The sequence below is a fragment of the Alosa pseudoharengus genome, unplaced genomic scaffold (genome assembly GCF_046254945.1).
Source record: "Alosa pseudoharengus isolate Yale_2024_CS ecotype anadromous, Long Island Sound unplaced genomic scaffold, YU_APseudo_1.1 YU_APseudo_1.1_scf_10, whole genome shotgun sequence".
Taxonomy (NCBI): domain Eukaryota; kingdom Metazoa; phylum Chordata; class Actinopteri; order Clupeiformes; family Clupeidae; genus Alosa; species Alosa pseudoharengus.
In genome coordinates, this window is record NW_027468565.1 from 17,060,365 (window position 1) to 17,082,882 (window position 22,518).

At 45.0% G+C, this 22,518-nt stretch overlaps 3 protein-coding genes across 7 annotated transcripts in view; 2 read left to right on the top strand and 1 right to left on the bottom strand.

The window, feature by feature from the left end:
• itpr2 (inositol 1,4,5-trisphosphate receptor, type 2) overlaps positions 1 to 3,352 on the top strand; it is a 90,033-nt gene extending 86,681 nt beyond the window's left edge. For all 5 annotated transcript variants that reach the window (XM_076265971.1, XM_076265994.1, XM_076265980.1 and 2 more), the window contains one exon: positions 1,797 to 3,352. In XM_076265971.1, coding sequence (XP_076122086.1) covers positions 1,797 to 1,883 — 87 coding nt within the window. In that variant the 3' untranslated portion in view covers positions 1,884 to 3,352. The remainder of the gene's footprint in view (positions 1 to 1,796) is intronic.
• A 1,863-nt stretch (positions 3,353 to 5,215) lies between these two features.
• sspn (sarcospan (Kras oncogene-associated gene)) lies at positions 5,216 to 13,443 on the bottom strand. The gene is made up of 3 exons (XM_076266015.1): positions 12,659 to 13,443; positions 10,591 to 10,677; positions 5,216 to 7,705 (listed from the first exon to the last, which is right to left on the bottom strand). The coding sequence occupies exons 1-3, from the start codon at positions 12,866 to 12,868 to the stop codon at positions 7,346 to 7,348; spliced, it is 657 nt and encodes a 218-aa protein (XP_076122130.1). The 5' UTR covers positions 12,869 to 13,443; the 3' UTR covers positions 5,216 to 7,345.
• A 1,871-nt stretch (positions 13,444 to 15,314) lies between these two features.
• bhlhe41 (basic helix-loop-helix family, member e41) lies at positions 15,315 to 19,292 on the top strand. The gene is made up of 5 exons (XM_076266028.1): positions 15,315 to 15,517; positions 15,625 to 15,688; positions 15,833 to 15,940; positions 16,050 to 16,161; positions 16,353 to 19,292. The coding sequence occupies exons 1-5, from the start codon at positions 15,456 to 15,458 to the stop codon at positions 17,264 to 17,266; spliced, it is 1,260 nt and encodes a 419-aa protein (XP_076122143.1). The 5' UTR covers positions 15,315 to 15,455; the 3' UTR covers positions 17,267 to 19,292.
• Positions 19,293 to 22,518: the final 3,226 nt, after the last annotated feature.

Consider the following 22,518-nt stretch of genomic DNA (forward strand, 5'->3'; position numbering starts at 1 on the left):
ACTATTTGAAGTTCCCGGAGAGGACTCTTGACAAGAGCGCAGTGCTCTCTCGCTCGCTCGTCAGGGTAATTGCTGCTTCCGTGCCACACGCCATGTTGAAAGGTGTCTGGGTTACGGAGGCAGGTGTGTTCGCTCCTCTCCGGGAATCGCACCGTCTCAATCCCGAGCGTACAGAAACAAGAGCGGATGTTTAAAAAAAGAAAAATGAAAATAAAAGTGTTGCTGATAGATGTCATTGGGGGGGTTCGTTCGGCTGCAGTCCCCAGCGTTGTGCTGTTACGGGAGTCAGAGGACATGACCCCACATGGGGCTGTTTGGATGTCCCAGTTCCACAGGGGTGTGACGGATCACGTACATCACCTGCCTCTGCGGCATGTGATTCCTGTAACAGCGCGCACCCTTGTTCACATGCTCCATCTCTCTCTCTCTCTCTCTCTCTCTCTTTCTCTCTCTCTCTCTCTCTCTCTCTCTCTCTCTGTGCGGCCGGGGAAAAACAAGCCGGCACCCGGGACACTGAGGGAGGCGGGAGGGAGGGAGAGAGGGGTGTGGGGGAAGAGAGAGAGAGGGAGAGAACGAGAGGCGGATAGGGTGAGCGAGGAGAAGTGTCCTGTGTCACTCCTGTGTTCACTTAAGGAAAGGGACGTTTGAGATGGAGACTGTTGGACGAGGAAGTCTGGCCAGAGGGTGTGATCTCCAGGAGGTCAGGTGGATGAGAATGTATGTTGCCATGGTTACACACAGCAGGAGTATTCAGGTAAATAAGGTGCATTATGTCCTAACAAGATGGGTTGGGGCCAGTGGAACACATTGGGCTTGCCGTGTCCAGTGTGTGGTGGTGCCGGGGGGCCGGTGATGAGTGAGTTAGTGAGCGTGTGGACTGGCTGGGAGGCTGGAGGACTGGGAGGCTGGAGGGCTGGAGGACTGGGAGGCTGGAGGACTGGAGGACTGGGAGGCTGGAGGACTGGAGGACTGGGAGGCTGGAGGACTGGGAGGCTGTAGGACTGGAGGGCTGCAGGGCTGGGAGGCTGGAGGGCTGGGAGGCTGCAGTGCTGGGAGGCTGGAGGGCTGGGAGGCTGCAGTACTGGTCTCTCGCTGGTGGTCCTGCCGCACAGCTGCTCTCCCGTCTTCAGTCATGAGACCAGAGGCCCTGCTTGATGTCTGTTGATATTAAGGAACTTATTAAAGTGATTTCCCCTGCTGCAGTGCCAAGTCATTAGGCAGACTCTCACACTGGTTTGGATCCCCCCCCTCTCTCCCTCTTTCTATCTGTGTGTGTGTGTGTGTGTGTGTGTGTGTGTGTGTGTCCACGCTCGCACAAGTGAATGGACAGTCTTTCTCAAGAGAGCACAGTAGCTGCCTGCGCATACAAATATCTTTAACATAGTCACTCACACAACACATACAATACACATTTACTTACAGCACATACAACAACACAACACAACACAACAGCACATACAAACAAATTTGCACGTACAATTATCATGCCATCATCTCAACTCAATTAGTTCTGCCTCAGTTATCAGCTACTGGCCCTCGGCGCCACTGTGGGACTCTGTTTTTCTAAACCACCCATTTCATGTAATTAATATGATCACAGAGGCTGCTCAGTTCTAGCAGGCCGCGGTGTGGGGAGGCCTTGGGGAGGAGGGGGCTGCTACTGGGCTCCTGCTCGTGTTTGCCCCCGAGGTGTGGGGCTCTGTGGGCTGAGCCTGTTTCATCAAATGGTCTCTCTCTCTCTCTCTCTCTCTCTTTCTCTCTTTCTCTCTTTCTCTCTTTCTCTGTGATGCCCTCAGATGACCGAGCAGAGGAAGAACAAGCAGAGGATGGGCTTCCTCGGGCCGCCGCAGTTGAACCATCATGTCATCGCTCCAGCGCACTGAAGGCCAACACACACACACACACACACACACACACACACACACACACACACACACACACAAATACACTCTACAATTTCACTGGTATGAGGGAAAATACTCAGAGTTTAACACAATTCCAATGGATGCAAAAGGGCCAACGACACACAAAACACGCACACTCACACACTTGCTCATTAACAGACTAAGACAAACAAACCCAGGTGAGCTAGGCTAGGCACTGGGAGCCTCCGAGCCCTGCTGTTGAGCTCTCCGGTCTCAGTGTGGTGTGTGCGGCGCTGCACATCAGGCTCTGTGGGGTGTTCTCCACCTGAAGTGACACACACACTCCCCTTCATACTAAAGGAGATGAGATGAGGTTTACACAGCAGATAGTACAGGCCTCAGACCTGCCCTCGTGCCTAATCTATGGGCCAACGGGCAGAGTGCAGGGCTCATGGACTTTATTAATGGGGCCACTGGAACTAGCAGTCTCACATTCTTAGTGCTCCAAGGAAAGAGTATTTAAGAAAGGTTGTAGTATTACTTTTTTAATGGTGTATGTCATGTATGTGTGTGATAGAGTTGTCTGTATTTGTGTATACATGTATGTAGATATGGGTTTGTGTGTCTAAACAAAGTGCCATTTTAATAGTCAAATCACAAGGGACAAACTGGAGTGGTCCAGGTGCATTATGGGTGGCACGTGCCTGTCGCTCAGAAGGGCCTTCCGTGTGCATCAGACTACGCTCTTCCCTCCCTCCCTCCCTCCCTCTCTCCCTGAGCAGAAGAATGCTGACTAGAGACTGCCATTTCGGAATCTGCGGGAGGGAAGCAGAACGCTCTGGAAAACCGCATCATCTCCCTGGCAGAGCGGAGCTGCCCACTAGTGCCTCGGCCTCATGCCAGCGTGTTTGGTTGTCCCGCATTCGAGCTCATCTCATTTCTCATCTCAAGTTTTATCTCATTTGTCTTTTGCGTCGATACCGGTGTGCCTCTTAAGCAACATGGGCTGCATCTTGTGCCTTCTAACAAAGCTGTATATAAAATAGATGAAAATATATATTGAGTATATTGTATTAAGTATATTGAGAAAATTAGGTTTATTTCTGTGGAATGTACTTGAAAAATTGTGTTTTATGTCTCGTGTCGGTACATAGTGGGGGGGTTATCCAGGACCACTGAACTGCATAGTGTGATCTCATCGTTATGTCCACTTACAGTACTTTTACAGTACCACTAAACCTTACGGTAAATTCTAATCTTGCTTGTCTGTGTGACTGATGTTAGCACCCAAAGGGAAAATCCTGCCAGTGACCACTTAATGCACAACAAGAGTGTTCAGTAGAAAAATGTGTTATGATAAGTTTGCACAATGGAACTAGAGGAGTATGCACTTCAGATGAAATGGTCCTTGTAATGTTTAATGAGAAGAGAATGCAGGCTGTGTTTTATGTGGTCAGATCTACTGTAATAAAGCTGTGATAAAGAGAGGAGTGATCTGCTGCTTGTATTCTACGTTTGCCTCTACCTGTCCGCAATAACTTGGGCTGAAACTTTGCTGTCAACAGACTGACACAAACAGACACAACCTCTCTCTCTCTCTCTCTCTCTCTCTCTCTCTCTCACTCTCTCTCACACACACACACATACAACCTTATCTTCCTTCTCTGTGATTGCCACACCACTCACTCACTCACATAAGCTTACTCACTTCCGAAGTGAACTTGACCTGACTGTGTGACGTCTGTAGCCCCAGACGAGACTTGAACCGACACCAGTCAGTAATTACCACTGAGGGCATAATAACTCAAAGAATTTCACCTCAACCGTTCTCTTGTTTCTCAACCATTCTCTCGGTAGGTCTGCTGTGTCATCTTTGATCACATTGAAAATGACAAGTAAAAGGAACTTTTTTATTTATTTAAAAATGGTTGTAGATCTGTAGAAAAGACTGTCCAGGCCCCAGGGCCATCTCCTCTGAACTGAGAGGACAGGAGAGTTTGTGCTGTGACTGAAACTGTGGCTAAAATTAACCCCCACATATGCGCTATAATAACCCACAGCTGTCACCGGTGGCACAGGGAAAGTCCAGCATATCTGAAATACTCAGCCAGGGAGGAGGGTTCAGTGGGTTGTATCCTTCTTCCCCCACCAACATACACACAAACTCTTCCGTTTTTGACACGCACAAAATCCCCTGGCTCACCAGACACACACACACACTCTCCTCCCTTCATTGTTCTGCTCACACACAATGTGTTTGGTTCCAAAGGGCTTGATAGCGGATTAATTATTAGCTATGCTATGCTGTCATCAAGGAAGGTAGACACAATGTGAAATATTAACAGCAACAAGTGCTTTTGGTTCTGAATGTTTCTCCCTGGAACTACCTCAGTTTGTACACAGTCTGCATCTCAGAGCCTTAGGCAAAGACACACAACCCCCTGACCTGAACTCCTCGGCCTCCCCACATTCAGTGAAAACATCCATTTTTGACATTGATCACTGGATCAATGTCTTGACATCTACAAGCTTCACAGCATTAATCTAAAATACGCAAAAACTCTGAAAATCTGAAAAACACTCTCTCACACACACATGCATACACACACACACACTCGCATACACATCTCTGGCGTTCACGAGCAGGTGGCCTCGGTTTCCAGGGAGAAGATGGTGTTTTGTGGCGGCCGAAGGCCATAAACAATCATTAATCTAAATATACTGGCCGCATGTGATGCATGGCATGTGACTTCCTGTGTCATGCCAGCAGGGATGGGGATCGGGTCACAAGGTCCCAAGAGGAGCATCAGAACACCCCTGAAGGCACAGCACGCTCAAATAAATAAATAAATAAATGAGCACACAACAGTGAGCGACACAGCCATCAGCAGCTTTCTCTTTTGCCTCAGCAGCACTCGGCTGTCCTCCAATCGGAGCGCAGAGTGTGGCGTCGCATTTCGATGCCCCCTGACTCAAGACACCAGCACGGCTACTGTCTGTCACCGATGACCCGTGGGCCGCACCTCGACCAGCAAGGAACACTGCAGCCTCTGTCCACTGACAGAGAACTGCTCCAAAGCTCGGTCAGACTGTGAAATATGGTGTCAGCACTACATGCCTTCTTTAAGGCTGTACACCTCCCCCCTCCGCAGCTCCTGAGAGTTTGGGCCTCGAAAATCAGCTTAGGCCCAAAGTAAGCTACTCAAGTCTGGATGTTCTGGAAACTGTCATATCTCAGGTTTATGAAAGTGACCACAGAGTGGCCAAGACTCTTTTATCTCATACTACAGATGGTAGCTCAGTGAGAAGAGTGACAGCTTATAAAGGGAGAAGTAATTACACAGGCATGGTAAGGCTTACTTATGATCTTTTATTAAAAATAAGAAAAAAAGAGACGTACACAGAGAATGTAGACTGGACTATCAGCAGTGGCTGTGTAACCTGTGCAAGGCATTTGACTGTAGCACCAGACCCAAGACCTTTTGACCATGCATCAAATGGGAATACATTGATATGTATACACCGTAAAATTAACAAAAAAATACACCAACAGTACAGACATTAAAAATGGTTCCTCCAAACACCACACAGACTTGTTTAAATTGTTTAAAAATCTGATCTGAAATCATTACAAGATTGAATCAACCAATCCCAGTAGAAAAAATAAAAATAAAAAAGTTCCCATCTATGTACGTCTTCTGTTGGGTGCACTCTGGGTTGTGGGACGGTGCATTTGAAACCCGTGTGCTTTTCCATTGGAGCAGATGGCAGTTGGTGTCTATATTAGTGTTGTTGCTGCGTGGGGTTGAGTGTCTGAGTACCCCTTGTGCACCCCCTGGCAGCAGTAGCAGCGGAGGTTTCCAGTGGCTGGCTGGACTGTGACTCCGGCCCACTGGACTGGCTAGAGGCCTCGCTGACCCCACCTAACAGCACTGCTTGTTGTTGTGCTCCGGATCAGGGTCAGAAAAACAACGCGGCTGGTCATTTTCCCTTCATTAGACAGGCACTGGTTTCTTTCCCTTTAAGCATGCGTAATGATACTGACTCGCAAAGGGGAAAGGATACAGCATTTAGTACTTCATTAGAGATTCAACAACAAATTCAACAAACAAAGCAAACCAAGCCAAAGAGGATATTACTGAATTCAGACTAAATTTAGAGAAAATCTATGTCAGACCACCGCACTCTGTGTAAAATGTAAAAAGTATTTTATACACAACACTCCACAGGACTGCTTGGCTTCTTCCTGACTGCCTGCCTGGCAGCCCTCCCACAGCTGGTCTGCATAGCTCAGGAGGAGGTCAAAATAAAAGTCTTTTTTAAAGTAGTAAACACTGTTCAGCAACATTTGTCTTAAAGAGATACAACACAGTTAAGAATGCCTATGCGATTCCCCCTTATATTTGGCAACCTTGTAAACTGACTTTATGAATACATGACAATAAACTACTTGAATTGACTCACATTTCTATTCCTGACAAAGTTATCTTGCATGTATTTTAAATGCTGTATAAGGCAATGGTGCTGACTGCTGACTGATTTATATCTGTAAAAAAGACATCACAAGTGCAGAGGAAGACAGCATGAAGCGTACTTGCATGCCTCTGGTTCACTACCCCAGTGAACACATCCTCATTGCAAAATGTTGTAGTATTGCATAATAGGTTCTGTGTGTGAGAAATGCTAGCACTCTGTTCCAATTTGCATACTTCTGTACTTACAATACCTAATGTGATGGCAATAAGTGCGTTCACACTGATCATTATGACGACGCAACGTGCGCTGCAAACTCATAACGAGTGTAAAATGCTGGACACTTTCAACGCCCTCAACAGATCTTGGATTCATAGCAGAAGGGCAGGAATCCTTTTCAAGATAACTAGTTGAGGAAGCTGGTGCAGCAGCAGTGGAAAACACACTTAACAGATCCACAACCAAGTTTTGACAAAACACAACAATGCTGCTGTCGTAATAGAACACACCAGTAACGTTCTGTTTAAATATTGTAATTGTCATTTTAGCTAAGTGCACCGAGTTGGTGTTCAATTTGAGCCGTCACTACCCTGTGCACAGTGCATTGCATGAAAGTGTACTGACAAAAGTACGCCAATTAGAACAGAGAGCAGGTCTGCACTGGCACCTGTATTAACACATTGTAAGGAAGTTGCGTAAAAAGCTACTTTAGAAAAGTATAAACCTATGAAACTTTTAAAGGTCATCTGAGCTCTCTCTGGTTCTCTCTTTCAAACACACACACACACACACACAGCCAAGCAGACTCATACCAGTAAAGTGGGATATTAGAAAAAATACAACAACCATGGACAACCATGGATTTGGTGACTAGAACAGCACACACAGACACACACACACACATTGTTCATTAGGCAAGTGAGAAGACGCTGAACATGGTTTCCACCTCTCAGAGCCCTCAGCCTTTCTGTTCCGTCTCTCTCTCTCCCTCTCTCTCTCCGACAGACTCACACCTTCTGCCAGTGCTGGGTGGAGAGTGACCCCACCTGCAGGCCGGCGAAGAACACCTGGTAGCGGTGCTTCCACATGACGAAGGCCCCCACGGCGCAAACCAGCGCCGCGGCCAAGTTCAGCACCATCTGCAGCAGGAAGTAGATCTTGAGCGTGTCCATGACGGCCGAGCAGTCGCCCACCGCCTCGTAGGTGAAGGTCCGGGCGATGGGGTCCAGAGGGTCCAGCGTGCACATACAGTCCTCCCCCTGCTCGCGGCAGCTGAAGCCGTTGGCCAGTGAGAAGTGGTGACCCTGGAAGGCAATGACCAGCACGGAGATGACCAGGCCCCCCGAGCACAGCAGGAAGTAGAGCACCTGGGCAAAGAGAAGCACAGGTCCGATCAGTGGGCAGAGATGGATAAGGGGGCACTGGCAGGGATCCCGCAAGGTAACTATAATACAATATCTTACTTCCTGTTGCAGTGTGACATCTTGTAAGTGTGACTGTTTGCACTTCTGATGCATTTGGTTTAGTTAGTCAATTAGCAGTGTTGGGAGTAATGCATTAAAAGAGTAATGTAATTACAGTAATGCATTGCTTTTTGCTGTAATGCAGTAATGTAAGGCATTACCAATACAATTTCAGTAATATTTTACTCGGTACAATTCTCAGTAACTGAAGTTACTTTGCTTTTTAATCCAAAATTGAGAAATGCTCAATTGGCACCAGAGAAGATTATCCAAGAATAAAAAAAAAGTAATCTATGCTGGTCCTGGAATTTGATTGCCTTGTTTAGATGACTGTACAGTAGAAAGGGAATTTGAGTTATCTCTGCCATTCATGCAACAGATCAAACATGGTTAGGCTACTTCTCATTTCAAGCAGTGAGAATAACTAAAATGTTGCTTTTACAGGCAAAGATCGAAGTCATTATTCTCAAACTATTTGCATTAAGTCTACACCACTGTAAGTGGAAGGAAAGGCAACCAGCAATGATGAGAACCATTTAAAGTCAACATATAATTTCACTATGGCTATATTTTACTATATTAAGTTGTGAGTGACCTTTGGCCTTTGGGGCCTACATTGTCCCGTGAGCCATAACTGCAACCATTATATTGTTCTTTTGTTAGCCTTAAGCCTAGCTCAGTCATTATGCCATACCACATCACCTTCTGCCGTGTAATAAGCCGCATTGAACACATGAAGATCTATTGAGAACACCAAATCCATGTTTCCTGTTATTTTGGTGAAAGTAATGTTAATGTAGTGTAATGCCTTACAATTCAAAGACAGTAATATTGTAATGTAACAAATTACTTTGAGATGACAGTAACAAGTAATAAATAATGCATTACGCTTTTGAAGTAACTTGCCCAACACTGTCAATTAGTCAATAGCCTTGCCTTGCTAGCCCTGTTGACTTGAGCATTAGCCTTGCCTTGCTAGCCCTGTTGACTTTAGCATTAGCCTTGCCTTGCTAGCCCTGTTGACTTTAGCATTAGCCTTGCCTTGCTAGCCCTGTTGACTTTCACATTCCTCTCTTATCAGCGGCACCTCTTCTTCTCCACAATCTCATATAAGGAATTGCATAAGAGTGCAAATAATGAGAGTTTTTATAGCTCCATACTGCCATGCTCAGGGGCTCACTGTGCAGGCCCAACAAGACTGACGGAAGGCAGCTAAGTAAAGGTAACGTGGGTCACATATCACTGACCATTCCTGTCTATTCAGACATTCCTTCATTATGATGCCTCCATATTACAGTGGCAACCTAGTTTATTAAGTCCCTCAATTGCAAACCATCCATAATCTGACCACAGACCGGTTGCTGTGTGACAAAAAGGAGGCCACACTGAGTGGAGTGGTGGAGCTGCTGTGGATGTGGGACTGAAACCATCTGCTCTGGCCCTGAGATAGTGCTGCTCTCCCCTCATTCACAACATCCCCATCTCTGCATATCGGCCCCATCACTCTCTCCCCTGACCACATCGGTCATTCATCTCAACCCATCTTTGTCCGCCTCATGCCAGGTTCCCATCTCTCCCTCAAATCTCATTCTGTCAGCGTCTCGATCTCTGTCCCTCGGCTTGCTCTCCCTCTGGCCTCTCTGTCCATCTGTCTATCATCAGATGGGTTCCATCACTCCGCACTCTCATTCTCTTCCCTCTTTTCCCTCCATTTGACATCAGTAGCATTTAGAGCATTAGACCATTGACATGAAACTGTGAATAGACTGTGACAAATGCCCCTCCACACACACACACACACACACACACACACACACACACACATACAGGTAGGCTCAGACAGATAAAGACCATTTCAGTTGTGACTGTGCCTGTGCTTGTGTAACATGTGTGTGTGTGTGTGTTTGTATGTGCCTGTACTGTATGTGTGTATGCGTGTCACATCCATGTATACACACACACATGACTACGTGGACTATGTGCGACAGCCACACGCTAGCGTAGTTTATGTAATTACACAATCCCCAATAACTGTAAAAACCTGCTTCTAAATCCAGGGCTTACATAACGCTCTGGCTGTCCAGTCCTGGCCTGCTGCGGCGCCGCTGTGTACGGTGGCGTGCTGCTGGTGGCATGACCGCCAGCGAGATTGCACTTTAATGAGCTGATGTGCTGTGGCTGCAGGCTCTCCGCAAGGCCAGCGCTAAAATGTCAGGCCATGCCAGATGGAGCCTCCTCCCCCGCTCCGCGATAAAGGCATCGTATCTCTCGTCAGGGGTAGGCTGGTCAGGATGCATAGTAGCCATCCAGTCAACATGCTGCTAACTTTGGCTAGACCGTCCTCCATCAGTATAACAACATTAGTGTGTAATGGATGAAGGCTACATGTCATATACTGTGTGTGTATGTAATGTAATGTATGTATGTATGTATGTATGTATGTATGTAATGTATGTATGTAATGTATGTATGTATGTATGTATGTATGCATGAAAGCATTTATGTGTCTCTATAAGCATACCTCATTATTGCATGAAAAATGAATGTATAACTGGACCACATACAAACACACTATGTTCAACCATAACTTTCTTCTGAATCTGCATGTGGGAGAGTTGCTGATTGCAAGGTGTTGCACACATAGTGCAAGAGTTCTGAGTAACTGGTAGACTGAGTAATCTGTGTTATGAAATGGGGTGAAGTTAGGGCTGTGGTGGCGTGGTGAGGCGTCAGCAGAATTTCCACTGAATTTCAGAGCAAATATCAACACTATCCAACCTCTGTCTCACCTTGACGATGAACTGCATGGATGTCCTCTCATCAGCCCGGTAGGTGATCAAGTAGAGGACGAAACCCAGCAGGGACACCACACACAGCTAGAGGAAAGAAAGAGAGAGAGAGGGACCATAAGATACAACTGTGTGTGCACAACAGTGGTAAAAACCCAAATCTTAATACACTTTATTATGCCAAGAAATTAACCCAGTTTTCAGATACAGCTGTCCGTGCACTTTTAATGAACGCATGTGCGCGCGCTCGGAGACCGGGGTCCACGACAAACGTTTTCATTGTGCGCCAGGTTATAAACACATACCAATTTGGCCGAGCATTCCCCTTAATCTCATTTGTGGTTCAGCAGCCTTCTTCAATTCCCCGCTCATTCCAGGGTTTTCATGAGCGCAGTTATCAACATTGTGCAATGTACCATTGAGTTGTCATCAGATAATGTAATCATGGCCCGTGGTAAATTGGATAGTTTTCCCTCTCTCTCTCCCTCGCCGCGATAACACTCTCCTTCTCAGTCCGATTCCTGTCTTGTGACTAACGTGCAGTATCTAATTTAATTGTTTTTCCCAGGTTCTTATGAAGCAGGCAGGCGGGTGGGCAGAGGTTTGAGGAGGGGTGGGGGGGTTGGGGGGGAGGGCACCGAGGGGTTTCTTGGTGACCTAAGTGTTTTTCTCTGTCTCGTGAGGCTCTAACTCTATAAGTGCTGGTGTGGCCAGAGGTTCATTGATGGCCTGCTGGCATCATGAGGGGAGGGGAGGGAGGGTGGATGAACGTGATCTTCACCTTCCTCTCTGCCTGACTGAAGGACTTCCACGGTGCCTCACAGGGCAGACATCCCAGCCATCAGTCATCAGTCAGCCCCTACTCAGTCAGGGTCACCAGAGCAACTCAGTAACAAGCCAGAGGAGTCAACTTGCTATATGGAGAGAGTGGCTCAAATAGCTGAGACACCATACAGCCCAGTCAGGAACCATCTTCCTGTTTACTGCTGGAGCTGTTTTCCTGAGAGCAGACAATCCTATTTAGACTCTATGGTACTATAACTGGGGCAAAAAAAATCCATCTGGACAGTAGTGAGAACTGTAATTGCTATGTGAACATGGATGAAGAGGATGTCTTTTTCCACATTTGAGGCAGATGAATCACAAGCAAGAGCAATCACAAGAGTTCAGGCGCGTTTTATTTTAGCAACAAACAGCCAGGCTGTGGCTGAGAATCCAATTTAAACATAGGGGGCAGCACCTTTTCAAAGTCACTGAACGGTTCCCACTGCAAAACAACATTATCCAAATCAAGACCAAAATAAATGAGACAAATCTCCAAACAAAGTCAGGATGAAGGCTGAGTCAACATGTTTACCTCTGGGCGCTCTGGCTGTGCGGGACAAGCAAGAGGTCCCACAGTGAGATTAGTGTTAAAGTAGCTGTCCTTCTTAACATAGTCCCAAGCCTGTAAGTGTACCGTTTCTCTTGAAATAGCTGTCTCTGAGTATTATTTCCACATAATGTCATGTATACTACATGCATTTTAACCCCTCAAAATAGCCATGACGCATGTTAGCTACAAATTCAAGGCTGGTCTCAGTGAGTCATTTACTTATGAGTAATATGGAGTTCACTGTTTAATTCCATTAACTTAGCCAGCTTTGCAACACCATGGATCACTCCAGATATGATCTTTGGAGTTGATGACTTCAGTGGCATGCGGTAGAGATCAGAGCGTATGGCACAGCATAGGAAAGTGTCCAGGACCATGTCCACCCACAGCAGTTTCCACTGCGACAATAGGAAAACCACAAGTGGCACAGGGGGATGGTAATGAGTGCATGTGTATGGACAGACAGAAAGAAAGACAGACAGACAGACAGACACAGACACAAGGAGCATTTCGACTCCTGAGCTGCACCGAGGACAACGTGTGTGTGCAGTTCGCCCAGTGCTGGGACGGGTCAGGGGGAGGCTTCGAGTTAGTGTGGGCCGGACCTCATGCTTGGCCCGGGCGGAAGGGTGGATTTGGCATGCCATGCAGTGAACAGAGGAAGAGGAAGAGGAAGGAGGCGTCCATGCTTACGATGATCCCTGCCCAATGGGGCGTCTCCCTGGCCAGCAGAGAGGGGCTGATGGCGGCCATGATGAAGGCCAGGACGGCGATGGCGGCGCCGAAGAGGAGCTGCAGCAGGGCCACGAGCAGCGGGAAGCGGCAGCCGCAGCACTTGTGTGCCTCCTCGCTCACCACGCCGTCCGCCTGGCCCATCTCCCTCTCCTTCTGCGATCCCATCATGCACTTCCCGCCGCGCTGCTGCTTCCCACACGCTTGACTGCTGCTATTCTCCCGATCCGATGGCTGGAAGCTTCTCTCTCTCTTTCTCTCTCTTCCTCACTCGCTCTCCCTCTCTAATCCGTCCTTTTCTCACTCTCCTTTCTTGTTCCTTTCTTCCACTTCTTCCCTCTGTGCCCCCTGACCGGCGCTCCGCTCCTCTGTCCTACTGGTGACTAGCTCTCTGCCCGCTGGTTGACGGCAGCTCCCCCAGCATCCCCCCCTCCCTTTCCCTTCCCCTCCCCGCTGACAGAGAGGCCCAGACTGCGCTGCTATTTGGAACCGGAGAGCCTCTGAACTAATATGGAAAGCATTTGGAGCAGATTCCTCGAGTTGCCCGCGCGCCGCATATAGAGCAAAGCACAGCCGAGGAGAGTGAGAGAAAGGAGAGAGAGAGAGACAGAGAGAGAGAGAAAGAGAGAGAGAGACGGGAAGGAGGGAGTATGAGTGAGGGGGAAGAAGAGAAGGGATATCACAAAGGGGGGCTCCAACACACGACCGGCAGATGAACAAAGAGCTGCCTCGCCTCGCCTGCTCACGGAGGGGCCAGAAGGAGCCGTCTGATTAAAAGGGAAAACAGCAATTAAGGGGAGATGAGTCCAGGCACTAACACGGCACGCCATGGCCAGCCACTGTGGTCAGGAGGGATGGCTCCTGGCAGCGCTGTCATGCCCAATAGGGCCCACTCCACTCCAAACACAGGGCCAAGCCCCGGTCACATGATTCGGATGAGGGGGTAATGTGACCTGCGAGCATGTGAGGGCTTTAGGGCCAAATCTTTGATGAAAATAATGAAAAGGTGCAGATGCACTTACTGTACTCCACTTGCAGGGCTGCATCAAAGCACTCCGCCGGCTGCCACCAAAGCCAGGCTAGAAAACTTTTTGGCCTGATGGCAGACATGTAAATATTAAATGGCAGTGAAACAGCAAGCAGTTGTCAACAAAATAGTTATTTTTTGAATATTTTGACAGGATTGTTTATTTGTGCTATAACTGATCATTTCATGTTTGTTGTGGTTGAATCTAATTAAAGGGTGAACATTTTCTTTTACACTGAGGTCATATTAAGGTGTTAATGTGTGCATTAGGGCGGTTCTACACATCCTGAATAAACCTGTAATTCAGTTATTACAAAAACATGGGAAAGTCTAGTTGATTTCAGTATCTTACCTCAAAGATGACCCTATGACCCTATTGCTCAATGGACCAAGAAGATAGGAACTGTTCCACTACGGCTTTGCATATCAACATTCATGTCAAAACCCACTTGCCCACCCACACACTTTTAGTGTAAAATAGTATAGAGCGTAAAAACAGGCTGACCACCACTAACCAAGATGTCAGGGACACACATTTAATTGATTCCTAATTTTCCACTGTTAAATAACAAAAGGATTCAAATTCATAGTCCAGCTTTTGTACAACTTAATGGTCATAGCCAGTTAAGGTTTTGACTGAAACGTTGAGTACATCGTATGACACTGAGACCACCAATGTAGCCATGGGCTTTTCACTTAAATCACCAAACATGTGAGCAAGCCAATTATAGAACTGACTGTTACAATATCTACTGTAAAAGAAAAAATGTCTAAGACTGTGGTTAAAATAAATTACAAAATATATTTTATTTACTTTCATTTATTTTCATTCCTAGGTTAATTAGTCAGTTTATTTACATTTCATATGCTTTTTTTCACAGTAAATTAGTCACCCAGTAAACTAACAGTCTCTAGAAATACACTGCACTGTTTTGAGGGTGACAAGTCACTTCCCTGGTATTTATTTGATACTTCAGAGCATATCAAACAGTGCTGGCATGTGAGTATTTGTAATTGATTCGGCCTGTTTATGGCAGAGACTTGTGTTTTCCATGTAGAATTAGTCATAGACATTATACCACTAGTGATATCACTTTATACCACTAGTGAGATTCATGCTGCTGCATGCAATCTTGGCTATGGCCATTGAAAACCCCTTATCAATGTTGGGAACCAAGGGATGACAATCTACTATATCTTTAACAGTATGCCTAAGTGCACTGCTGTGGTTGACATTATACGTAGGCTATCGTTGGCTGAGTAAACATGCCATATCCTATGTCATTATATAAACAACCTAGAGCGCAAACAAACACAAACTTCATAGTGGCATAGTTTGATATTTCCACTTCCGAGGCAAAGAAATTCAAGGCGTAATTTACATAAAGGGCACTGATACTGTCCTATAAACTGGTCCAATAAAAAAAACTGTTAAGCGATGCCATGCCTCACGACGAGATGATTCTTCGGGCGCTTAATTACCGGACTTTGAGCTGGTGCAGTTTACACGTGAGTTCGGAGCCGTTCCCTTCTAGAGGCGCGCGTGCGCTCTGGTTTCACACAAAGTGGTCTGGCAAAGTGGCAGTCTAGGAAAGCAGGCATCATTCTGAAGTGCAGCGCCACCGGATAAACGCACGCTGTGCAGTGTCTCTTCGTTCACTGGAGTTGGATTTAAAACTCTTGCAAGCCAAAGAAGTTTGAGTAGCAGGGTTTTTAAAAAAAAAATAAGTAATGGATGAAAGAATACCACGCCTCCAGGATAGGCAGTACATTGATCACGCAGACTTCTTGGGGTAATTCTTTATAAAATTATGCATATTGAGTATTTTCTACAACATATTTACCAGTCAAAATGAATGGGATCTCTCGTTAACACCTGGACTTTTCTGTTTCATTTCAGGGTGGAATATTCGTCTCTGTATATGTGCAAATCTAAAAGAGGGATGAAGCGCGAAGACGGAAAGGTAAGCAATTCGGCAGTTCAACACACCGGCAATGACTCTTGGTCGCCGTCTTTTGAATGTTTATTCTTAAAAAGATTCACCAAAAAGATGTTGTTGACTGAGGTGCTTATAGTAGTTTAAAAAGACATGTTTGCTTTCATTCAGGACGCTTATAAGTTGCCACATCGCCTGATAGAGAAGAAGAGACGAGACAGAATTAATGAATGTATCGGACAGCTTAAAGATTTGTTACCTGAACATTTGAAACTGACGGTAAGCTTATTTTCTCTAAATGGTTTGTTAAGTGGGAGATATGATTATTGAGACGCAGAATTGCATTAACATTTTCAAAGTGTAACATGTACCATCTTGTACTTTTTAGACCCTTGGGCATTTGGAGAAAGCGGTTGTACTTGAGTTAACTTTGAAGCACTTAAACGCCTTGACTGCTGTGACCGAGCAGCAGCACCAGAAGATAATCGCTTTGCAGAACGGTAAATTACATAATAGTTGTGCATGTGCCTTGACAAAACAAACAGATGTATTCTTAGGTAACAGTCTGAATAAGTGTTGATAAGTTAAAATAATGGTATTGTGATACGTATCCGTAAAAGATAACTATCGGTCATTAAAAGTGCATGCAATCCACTCATCCTCTCCTCTCCTGTTCACTGTTGCATGACAGGTGATCGGTCGATGAAATCTTCCTTCCAAGCCGATCTGGACGCTTTCCACTCGGGCTTTCAGGCGTGTGCCAAAGAGGTCCTGCAGTACCTGAGCAAGTTCGAGAACTGGACTACTCGCGAGCAGAGGTGCTCGCAGCTCGTCAGCCACTTGCATAAAGTTTCCGGGCAGTTTCAGCCCGGTGCGCAGCTCCTGCAGCATCAGCTGCAGGACCGCGATGGTCCCAAAGGAGACGGTCAGGCGAACTGTGTACCGGTCATTCAGAGGACTCAGAACCCAGAACTGAACGAGAACGATACTGACACTGACAGTGGATATGGCGGTGAGGCGGAGAGAAATGAGGGGAAGCTTGGCTCAGATAAAGGATCTGAGAGCGGCAGGGCGCATGAGGCAAAAGGTGTCAAGATCAAACAGGAATTCGGGGATGACCGCACTGCCAAGAAACCAAAGATGAGCTGGAGTGGAAATGGTGTGGCAAGTGCAGACCCAGCAAGCCGTCCTGATCTGGCTTTCATGAACTCACTGATGGGAATCACTGGTATTGGACAGCAGACTCCCTTTTGCATGCCTTTCTACTTCATTAACCCCTCGGCAGCAGCGTCCTACATGCCTTTATTTGATAAAAGTAACCTGGAGAAGTATGTGTACCCGGCAGCCGCGGCTGCGCTCAGCAGCCCTTTCCCATGGCTCTACCCGGGGCTCCCCGCACAGGCGGCCGCAGCAGCAGCAGCTTTTCCGGGGCTGGCGGCAGACAAGAGCGGATTCAGCATGACCTCACAGAGCAATGACTGTCCGAGTCCCAGTGAGGATGTGTCAAACGAGGCGGAATGTGGGTCTCCCGCGGAAGGGGACCAGGGTCACGAGAATGATAATGGCGAGGATGAGACCCTCCGAAACGAAAATGACGGTACATAATCATTCATTTTCTTTCTCTTTTTTGCCTGTATAAAGACCATATTTATCGTTGTTAGTCAATTTAAGTTCATTCAACATTCAGTGTAGTGTTTCTGAGATTTTTTTGAAAAGCTTTGTTTTTATTATTATTTTCATATTTTTTTATTCAAAGTAGCTTCAAGATTGGTTCACATCTGAATTGGTCATTGACTTTGGGGAGGTTGGGGGACGTTGTAACAATCTGTGCCTTTTGCACTTTATCCATGATTTGAATGATAATCGACTTTGATTGACTTCAGCAACTTACATATGTTATCTAGTCCATCCAGATGTGATTGTTTATCAAAATGTTTGAATTTCTGGGAATTTGCTTTTTTATCTACTTAGGAATAGGACACTTTATATAGTGCAATATATGATTTAGAACTTACTCTTTACCCAGCTGCAGCTATTCTTTTATTTTCACATTTAATTTGGAATTAACTTACTGTATGGGACACTTGGATGTATACTGACCTCAACTAGGGTGTTTACCATCGAAATTGCCACAGTATTTGTCATTGATGCCTCTTGCACATGTAACTGTGTTGCATTTGTAATTTACCAGAGCGTTCAGGCTTTCCTCAGTGCTTGAACGCAGCTACTTATATACCTCAACAGGAGTTCTTGAATGGGACTGATACAGAGGAGGGTTAACTGGTGAACTCAGTACAGGTTATAAGACAAGGACATTTACAATTGGACAAGCCTTGAGTAACAATCCTCTGACTCGCTGTTACGGCTGCCCCCTTACCCTCCCCAACCACCGATTCTGGTCTATTGTCATCAATAATATGTTTTGTGTTCTTGCAAATGTCCATTACCCCCCCCCCCCCTTCCCTCCCCCCTCCCATGTAGAAACAGTGTTTGCCTGACGTGCAAATCATTTAAATTTATCTAAAGAGTCCTTGTGACCTGAAGATGTTGTTTGACCCCAGCCCCCTAGCCCCCACCTCACTGCAAGTGTTAGACTACTGTGTCCACTGTGGACAGGCATCTCTGACAGGCATCTGGCCCAATGACTTGCACCTCCAGCAAAAACATACAAGGTATATTAGCACCTTATGGAACTTTGATATTGAATGTATTATATATGTGTTTTTTCCGTAGATATGAAAGTTTGTATATACTCTGATAAAGATCTAGTTCTTTGCTCTGAGAGGTAAAGTGCACTTGTTCATGCCTTCTCCTTCCGTGTTCTCCTCACTCTTTGGTTTCCTGTGATTGGTTGTTCATCTGAAGTGTACTATAATTTCATGGCAAAAGTCTATGCCACCAAGGCAAACATCCAAGGCTGTATGTATATCTGTGTATATATGGAAACCATGATACGAAGCAGCTGATTATGTTAATCTTAAGATGGCATCCCCATGTCTGTCCCATAGGTGCTGATATTAAGCTTTCTTTCATTCTCACCACCCAAAGACAGAAAAAAATGACTTTTTCTGTAAGAACATTTGATCTCATTGGAAATAATAAAAAAAAAAAACCCTGTTCAGTACTAATACGAGCTCCCTTACTTGTTTAATCCATGTAGCAAACCAGTATCATATTCCAGCATGTCCACAAATGTGCATACAGGTGATAGCACTAGACAAAGTTGAATGAGTAAGTAGGTGATGAGCGATGCCATTCTTAAGACTGTCATTAGACGTTCTTGTGTTCTGACAGTTGTCAAAGTGATGTGTTTTTTAAACGAGTGTCGAGTTATTTTTTGCTGGATAGGAAATGAGATACAGAAATTGCCATTTATTTTTGCAGACTCAGTACTGCTTTTAAAGCTTCTGTTTAGATCCTCTGCTGTCAATTGCCCGGAGCAGTGGCATGTCTGTGTAAATAGTCTGTGAATATGCTACAAATACTGTATGTCTAATGTTTATGTGGTAGAAGAAATCTCTGGATTTTTTAAAGGATAAAACAGAGCAACTGTTGCACATTTCGTTAATGCTTTACACAATTGCTGTTCTAAATTATTGCAGTAAAGTTGTCAAATAAAAACAAAAATATTAAGACTACTTCTGTTGTCAGTTCCTTAAATTCTCCTCTTGTGTGTGAATATTTGCTGCTGTACAAGAACAGTGCTTGACTTGTCAGTGTCCCAGCACTGTTGGGTGGTCTTAGCTCCCACTGATGGATCTGCTGGCCGAAGCCACACCAGCCAGATGACCAGCCATCTTCTGGCATTAGTGTGACCAGACAAAGGTGAATAGCAGAGTTAATCAACTGGTGAAGCTGGTGCAGTGGGGTGAAGACACATACTTCCACACCACAGACACGCGACGCACACGCGCACACACACACACACGCACACACGCACGCACGCACGCACGCACGCACGCACGCACGCACGCACACACACACACACACACACACACAAAAGTAAGCATCAACACACACGTGTCTCAATTGCTCAGTCTTTGATCCTGTCTCAGTTATGTAGCCTTTATGTAGTATATCTCTTGATCAGATTGCTGTGCCAATTGTAAACAGCAAGATGCACCACAGTATTTCACAGGGCATTTCCACTGCACCTGCACTTTCTTTCAGCATACACATGACAAACTAAGGAAATAAACTTCTATATAACTACATTTGATAAATATCTCATCAGCCATAAAACATTCATTTATTCATTCATTTATGGGAGGTGAATTCCAATGACCGCTGTCTCACCTCTTTCTTCCTCAGTATGGTGTTGCCTGAGCAACACCTTTTAGCAAGTTACATAATCCTGGGGAAAACCTGTGGAGAGGCAGTCTGCTGTCCGGCCATTTCTCTGCAAAGCAGCTCTGTGAAAAATACGAATGCCTGTTAGGTGCATGGACCAGTTCAGCGCTCTAAGTCACTGTACTGCATTATCTGCTGCATATCAGCAGCCAGTGTTGTGATCAATGGTGCTCTTTGAGTATACTCAGAACAATAGCTGTTCAGTTCTCGTAGGGCTTTTGCAGCAGAAACGCTGATTCACGGCCTGAGTTAGTGTAGACAGACCTGTGAGACTTTATTTGGCTGTCAAACTTAAGAAATACACCCTTTCCAAAACCTCATAAACTCACTGAAGCACGCTTTTTGTGCATAAAAAAACAAAGATTGTACTTAGGCCGAAGCTGGTCCAGCCCTTGATCATTTGAAGAAGACTGACATCTAGTGGCTATTACATAGAAGCACATCTTTGACAGTACCTTTCTGACAGATGTTATTGTTGAAGTTTGTGTAGGTTGATATGTACTGGTTTAATTCAGTTGATGGTTTATCTTTTCTTTATATTTGTATTTAAACAATTTCTGGAGGCCTCTGAACACATGGTAGATACAGACTTTTCTAGTATAACACAGTCTGGGCCATTATGGGTCAATATGTTTAAGGTCTATTGGATATAGGGGGATAGAATATAATAGAATTCCATAGAATAGAATAGACTTTAGTTTCAGGTCAGGCATGAAAATTGTCTTTGGTCTCACCAATACAATAGACAGTACGTACAATACACACAAGACATAATTTAATAAAACAGAGTTCATTAAAACACAACATATCCACAGCATAAATACTTCACGTTACAAAAAAGGTACACACACACACACACACACACACACACACACACACACAAACACACAGACACACACACACACACACACACACACACACACACACACACACAGAGTGCTCCAATCCCTCCGCCTTGCTCCTGCCCACAGACCCTCTCCCTCCCTCTTCCTCTCCCAGACCTAGCTGGGCACATGTGCAGATTCAGTACATGGTTAAACGAGCTACACTGTCATGTTTATGTTTTCCACAGTTTATTAACCAGTAATTGCATTTGGGAAAAAAGATCCTTTATAGATCTTTTCCTTTGCCATAGGTACTCTATAGCGCTGCCCTGAGGGAAGCAACTCTAACTCAGGGGGTGGAGGGGGTGAGTTTTATCATCTAAAAAGGGCTTTCCATACAGCAAGACTAGAGGTCATCTATTTTTTTTGTTGGTGACTTATCTTCCCAGGCTTGACTCCAAACCCCTTTAGTTTCCTGATTGAAAACAGTCTCTGGTTCTAGCTGTTTTGCAAAATTGTCTGTGAATCTCAGTTTGTGTTCCCAGATACTTAAAAAACAGTTGACAATTTCCACAGTTTGATTACTTAAATTCCTTAGTTTTCCACTGTTCTAGCATGGAAACATGTGCAACATAGTCAAAGACATCATCAGTCCTATGAAAAAGACCCACTAATATCATGTCATCTGCATATTTAAATAGATTAGAATTACCATTGTGTAATGTGATTTCATTTGTGTACAAGAACAGAAGATACAACACAGCCTTGTGGGGGCCCTGTGTTTAAAACACCTTAATCAGAGAGTGTATCATTAACACAGACTCGTTATGGGCGATTAGTTAGAAAGTCCTTGACCCAATGCACCAAGCCCCCGGGTCAAGAACTTTCTAACTGATCGCCCACAACAAGTCGAGGTAAAGATATACTCTCTGATGAGGTTTTTTTTAAACACAGGGATGTTATGATTAGTAATAGCAGTGTTTGGTCCAACAAGGTTTTTGTTAATATAAATTATGTGTTATCAGTGTTATTAATGGTAGGATACAAAAACTCCCTGATCTTTGTCAGATCAGAAAAGGTGTTTGTTAAGACGAATGTACTCTAGTTTGTTCATTTATGTTCCAATGGGCTATAATTTTAAAGGGGAACTGAAATGAAATAGGAAGTAAAAGTCATATAAATGATGTGTTATCAGTGTTATTAATGGTAGGATACAAAAACTCCCTGATCTTTGTCAGATATGATGACCATTTCCTGTTATGAGCCTCCAGTCAGTTAACTTCTAACTTGAAAAAACAGCTGCCCAACTGGTAATGTAAGGCAATGTCCATAACAGGTAGGCCTACAAGAACGGATGAAAAAACAAATGATTCTAAACGACATCCATTTGTCTAAAAAGCAGTGCTACTTTGAAATTGATATCACTTACCAGAGGGGAGGCATGGTATACAGTTGTGCTCATAAATTGACATACCCTGTACATACACATGCTAAAGTTGACTAAAAAGGGTAATAAAAAATCATCAAATGAGGAAATATCCAACCTTTGAGGACACCAATTGTCTTTGTGCCTCCTAAATAAATAAATGTTCTTCCTTAAAATACAAATATATATTAAAATAGCCCCACATCATCACATACCCTTCACCATATCTCACAATTGGGGTACTTTCCATAAGATCA